General features: G+C 43.0%; 1 protein-coding gene across 1 annotated transcript in view; it reads right to left on the reverse strand.

Annotated features, from left to right (window-relative positions):
* LOC115094671 (transient receptor potential cation channel subfamily M member 2-like) overlaps positions 1-5,223 on the reverse strand; it is a 46,410-nt gene extending 41,187 nt beyond the window's left edge. The window contains exons 1-2 of the mRNA XM_029607924.1: positions 5,192-5,223; positions 4,239-4,344 (exon numbers count right to left, since the gene is read on the reverse strand). Coding sequence (XP_029463784.1) covers positions 4,239-4,344; positions 5,192-5,223 — 138 coding nt within the window. The remainder of the gene's footprint in view (positions 1-4,238; positions 4,345-5,191) is intronic.
* Positions 5,224-6,000: the final 777 nt, after the last annotated feature.

Raw genomic sequence — 6,000 nt, forward strand, 5'->3', positions numbered from 1 at the left:
ATCTGGACATGGAATGTCAGGACACCAAAGAGACAACGAAGGAGCTCCAAACGAGGAACAGGACAAGAACATCAGGACGAGGAGACTAGGAACATCTAGGACATCAAATGAAGAGCCATCTAGACAAGAGAAGACCATGGAGGACCTTGACTGGAAGAAGAGCACAGACAACGGTGAGACCCGGATTCGAAGGCCCGAAAAGTGAGAACTGAGCCCTTTTATAGGGCTGGATGAAGGAGCAGGCTGATGATGTCATCTTGGGGCCGTGGCTTTTCCTGCTGCTGGCCCTTTAAATATTGAAGTGAGGCGCACACCTAGAGGAGCCCAGGGACAGGAAGACAGCGGCGTCCCTGCCGTGAAGGTGAGGCTTTCGGCAGCGGCATCAGGGCTGCGAAGAGGAGCAATGCGGCGGCTTCCCTTGTCTCAAGAAGACCATCCTGGCAGTGGCTCTAGGGCCGCGCATATGAAGGATGGCAGTGGCTCCTGCTGCGAAGGAGCAACAGCAGACCCTCTTGCCGCACACAGCAGCGTTGGACCGCATGGGAGTGGCAGTAGTGGCCTAGGCCGCGTCAACAGGGACTGGTGGCATCGGAATGGTGAAGGAAGGTGAGGGAGGTGCTCGCGGGCCTGTCCTGTGGCAGCAAGTGCAACAGCAATATAACATCCAAGTATAAATTGGGCTGAATGAAAGACTTGGTTAGTATAAACAGACCTCTGTAATAGAGAGGCAGGGTTACCAGCCATCATGCCACAGTGATACCTTTTAACCACGCTCAGGGTACACATAGACTAGGTTACAGTCTGTGACCCATGACCAAAAGCAGTCTGTGTCCATGGCCAAAAGCAGTCACTGCCATTGATGGACTAGATAAGGGAGATTAAAAATAAGGAAAACAACTCAGGGAGTTGCAAATGAAGGATCTGTATACATTATCTTTGTACAAATTGATATCAATCAAGCTGGATACCAAAAGAAGGAGGAAGCTGGCAGGTGAAAAAAATTAAAAAGCTACCTCAAAGATTCTATGTTAGGAAGGCCAACTGATTTGTTTACCTACTGCTGTACACACTATGGGTCAGATTTTCAAAGGCTACGCACGTAACCCGAGAAAATCTGCCCCTGCACGCACTGAGCCTATTTTGCATAGGCTCGGCAGCGTGCGCAAGCCCCGGGACGCGATTATGTAGATTTTAAGATTTTATTTATTTATTTAAACATTTTTTGAATACCGGCCTTCCTCACTAGATATCAGGTCGGTTAACATTACAATGACTAAAAATCAATAGTTACAATATAACATAATTACAATACAATCATAAAATATTCTAAGAAATTAAAACTAATATAAAATGCAAACTAATATAAAACAATACACTAATAAAAGCATCCTAAAAATTGACCGCTCAATCACATTATTCCTATCTAAAAAATTTCATCCCCTAAATTCAAGTATTCTAGCAGAGATAAATATCTTGTTCCCTAGACTCATAGTTAGTTACTGACTTCCATTGTTTCGTTAAATGCCTGTTCAAATAACCATGTCTTGATACATTTTTTAAACTTCTGAATGCATGGTTCTGATCTAATATCTAACGGCAAAGCGTTCCATATTTTTGGGCCAGCCAGAGAGAGAGTCCTCTCTCTGACTGAACTCAAGTGTACTAATTTCGGGGAAGGGGTCGTAAGTAGTGCTTTCCCGGAAAATCTTAAATTACGTGCTGGAGTGTGTATACATATTGAAGCACTTAACCTGTTGCGATTCCGGTCACTGGGGCAGTGACCGGGCCCTTACCTCCTTCTGAGGCGCCACGATTCGCCGGTCCCGAGCCTCTCGAGCCACGTGGCAGCGGCTGAAAACCGCCGGTTCCTGGGCCTCCCAAGCCGCATGGTAGTGGCGTCTCCACGAGGGAGACGCCGCCGAAGACTCCGCCCCTTGGAGTGCCACGCGCGCGAGGACCGCCGTTTTATTGGTGCAGCCCCGGATGTCAGAGTCCGCCTCCTGATGATGTCAGACGCCAGTAAGGGGGATTTAAACCGAGCCCGGGGATTCTATCTTTGCCTAGCAACGAGGTCACTTTCTGAAGTGCTAGTTGCCTCCTGTCGGTTCCTGATTCCTGCTGCCTGCCTTGTTTTCTGCTTGCTTAATCGTTGGTTCCTGTTTGCCGCCTGCCTTGATTCCAGCTCGTGACTTTGACTTTGCTTTGCCAGTTTGCCGCCTGCCCTGATTTCTGCCTGTGACTCCGACCCTGCTTGACTGCCGCCCGCCTCGACTCCGGTCCGTGACTCCGTCTCCGCTGCCAGCCTCCAGTCCTGACTCAGCTCCGTGACTTCACTTTGCCTGTTTGCAGCCAGTCCTGACTCCGGTTCACACTCTTCCTGGGTTCATCAGTACTTCGCCTAAGTCCCAGCGGTCCGGGTCCCTACGGGCTCCTCCTGGGGGGACCTCGGACTTCCAGGGTGAAGACGCCTAAGCCCTAGCGACCCGGGTTCCTACAGCTCCTCTGGAGGAATCATGGGTTTCCAGGTGAAGCTCGTCAGCCCACAGTGTGTTTCTGCCTCCCGGTCGTCCCTCCTGGCTGGCCGGCCCAAGGATCCACTTCCCGGATTGGATAGTCGTAACATAACCAATCCGTATTTTTGCCCTATACTATTTTATGTATCAGCATTAGGCATTTTACTGAATCCTTGCATGTATTGGTAACCAATGCAGCTCTCTCAGAACGGGTGAGATATGATCATATTTCCTCTTATTGGTCAGTACCCGTGTTGCTGCATTCTGCAACAGCTGCAAAGGTCTTAAAGTTGAGTTTGGAACTCCCAACAGCAGGGCATTGCAGTAATCCAATTTTGGAGAAATAATGGCCTGTAACACTGTACGAAAATCTCCTGTATGTAGCAATGGTTTTAATCTTTTTAAGATTTGCAATTTATAAAAGCCATCTCTGTTTATGGCTTTAATTGTGGCTTTCATACTTAATTCAGTGTCAAGGATAGGGCCTAGGTCTCTAACTTCATACTTGATATCATAAGTTGGTGACAATGACTTAATTTCTATTTATGTTTTTTCAGTTACTTTACTGCTTAAATATAGTATTTCTGTTTTTAAGCTGTTTAGAGATAATGACATATGAGTCAACAACTGTTTTAATGATATAAAATACACTTCCCATTCCTTCAGAGTGGCCTGAATTGTATCATTTATGGGAAGTAAAATTTGGACATCGTCCGCAAATATATGATGAGTCAATCCTAGTCCAGCTAAAACTCTACAGAGTGGGGCCATATAAACATTGAACAGGGTGGGTGACAAAGAAGAGCCCTAAGGGACCCCCGCCTGTGTCTCCACTGGTTCTGATTCTGCTGTGCCCAATTTTACCTTGAAAGATCTCTTGGTTAAAAAAGATCTAACCCAGGCAAGTGTTGTATCTTTCAACCCAATTTCTTGTAGTCTAGTTATTAAAATTTCATGATTAATCGTATCAAATGCCGCTGATATATCCAATAGGATTAATAAGTATGATTTATGTTGATCAAATCCTTTTTGGATTGTGTCCGTCAAGGAGATTAGTAGAGTCTCTGTATTATGGAATTTCCGGAATCCAAACTGTGAGGGAAACAAATGATTTTCCTCAAGATACTCCATCATCTGTCGATTTACCACTTTCTCTAATAATTTGGCCACCAAGGGCAATTGAGATAGGGCAATAGTTGGCCATAACTTCTGGGTCAAGTTGTTTTTTCTTCAGTAAGGGTTTTACTAATGCACATTTTAAACAATCCGAAAATATTCCCTCTTCTAGTGACAAATTAATAATATCTGCCAAAGGTTTAGCTACAATGTCTGGAACTAATTTAAGAACCTTTGTCGAAATAACATCCAATGGATGATTGGCTGGGTTGATCTTTTTTATCAAATTGCATACTTCTAAGGACGATACCGCTTCAAACGAAGACCATGCCACTGATGGATTAGTGGGGAGTAATATATTTTGGTTAGGTAAATTATTTAACTCCTTCACTATGTTCTGAACTTTATTTACAAAGAAGGCGGCAAATTGATTGGCTTTTCCTTTGGATTTTCGAAAGAGTGGGCATTTCCTTTAAGTTTAGTAAGATCAGAAACATGGGCAAATAAAGTCTTAGGATTGAATTGGAATTTATGTATCCTTTCAGAATAAAAGATCTGGCCCTATATCTCTCACAACCACATTAAAGAGAAATATATGTTGTCTCTTACCCCGGGAAGAGCCCAATGTTCAGAGGACGGCAGTTTAACAGCCAAGATTTCTAGCATTTTCTTTGATTTTTTTCTACAAATTGATCCATCCAGATTTCTCTTCCAGCTAAAAAGAGACATGTTTTTAAATATATAAAAGATAAATGGGTGCTCACTGAACTATAAAAGTAAACAAATATAGTCACATATTAACATTTGTGATTATTTCACTTGATGCCTTCAAAATATATAACTAAGCATCTGTAATGAAGAAACATGATCAACAGAAGTCTGGCCTAAGCACGTTTTAATCAGATTGTTCTCACCTTCAAATGTCTACTTCTCATTTATTTATATTTTTATGTATTAATGCTTGGGTATTTGTAAGTTGTGTCATGATCATCAGAAACTTGTACAATCTTACCTAAGCAAGATCCTCCCTACCTGTCTCAGAATTTGGATCTAATAAAAATGATCTTACTTAATATATACTTTGCAACATACAGAATGTTGGAAAGAATTATATAAAAGGGATTGATGTCCATCTGTCTGTCAACACATTAACTCTCCAAAAAAGAGAGAAATTTACCAAATTTGTGTGCAGAAAGAATCTGCAAATATCTCAGACAAGCCTGAAAACCAAACATATCAGATCAATGTTTTCATAGAACCTAGCCATCTAAACAAATCCCTATTGCTTTCTATGGCAAATTGTTAGAATGTGCAGCATGTTGACCAGTGCTGTTCCAAATGCAACATGCTAACAAACAGAAACACAGGCAGACGGAAACAGGAAAAAAAAAATAACTGAAGCAGCTGGTGAAAGAGAACATCAAAAGGCACCTTCAAATCACCTCCCCCCTACTTCCAAAGCAACACATACAACACATATCCTGCACACTCTCCCCAAACACATGCATCCTAACAACTACCACAAACTACACATTCACACACCCCACCCACACCTCACATACCCCACTTCCCACTTGAACATGCAATCCCACATAGTTACCCTATAAACACAAATATCACACATATGTACATTCCAAACACATACATGCACCTCCACACACAACATACCTACAACCCTAAATGCAGAGATAGGGAAAATAACTGATGCAGCTTCTCATTTCACACACTCACCCTATATACCCTATACATCCCATAGACATACCTCACATTTCACACATACCCCACACAGCCCCATACCTACATAAACACCCCACAAACTTATCTGCCCCAACCACACCCAACCTACTCATACACACACATATCAAACCACAAAATACACCCCTCACAACCCCTTAACATACAAAATCCTACTACAGACTATCTCCCCACAGAAGCCCCACTTACAAACACAAACCCACCCAAACATGTGCATCCATTCCCCCACACTCATTCCCACACATATACATATAACCCCCAGATACACTGTATCTCCCCATACACACATTCCATATATACATACATATACCTTAATAGCCCCCGATGTCCTCATGTACACAAAATCCACACATACACATTCCACATACATAAACCACACCACACATATAAGTGACAACCCATTCACATACACACTCCTTCCAACTGCATCTACTACCAAAAAAATACAAAGCTATACCCCCAACAAAACACACACCCACAACCCTCCATATGCACACAACAACTCCTCCATAAAACCTTCCACCCACACAACCACCTCCTTGTCTCAACACACTCATCTACCCCTAGACAGACCCTCTCAATTTTTTTAAATTTTGTGATACACTTTAAAGTTGCT

Source organism: Rhinatrema bivittatum, chromosome 6, assembly GCF_901001135.1.
Source record: "Rhinatrema bivittatum chromosome 6, aRhiBiv1.1, whole genome shotgun sequence".
Classification (NCBI taxonomy): Eukaryota; Metazoa; Chordata; class Amphibia; order Gymnophiona; family Rhinatrematidae; genus Rhinatrema; species Rhinatrema bivittatum.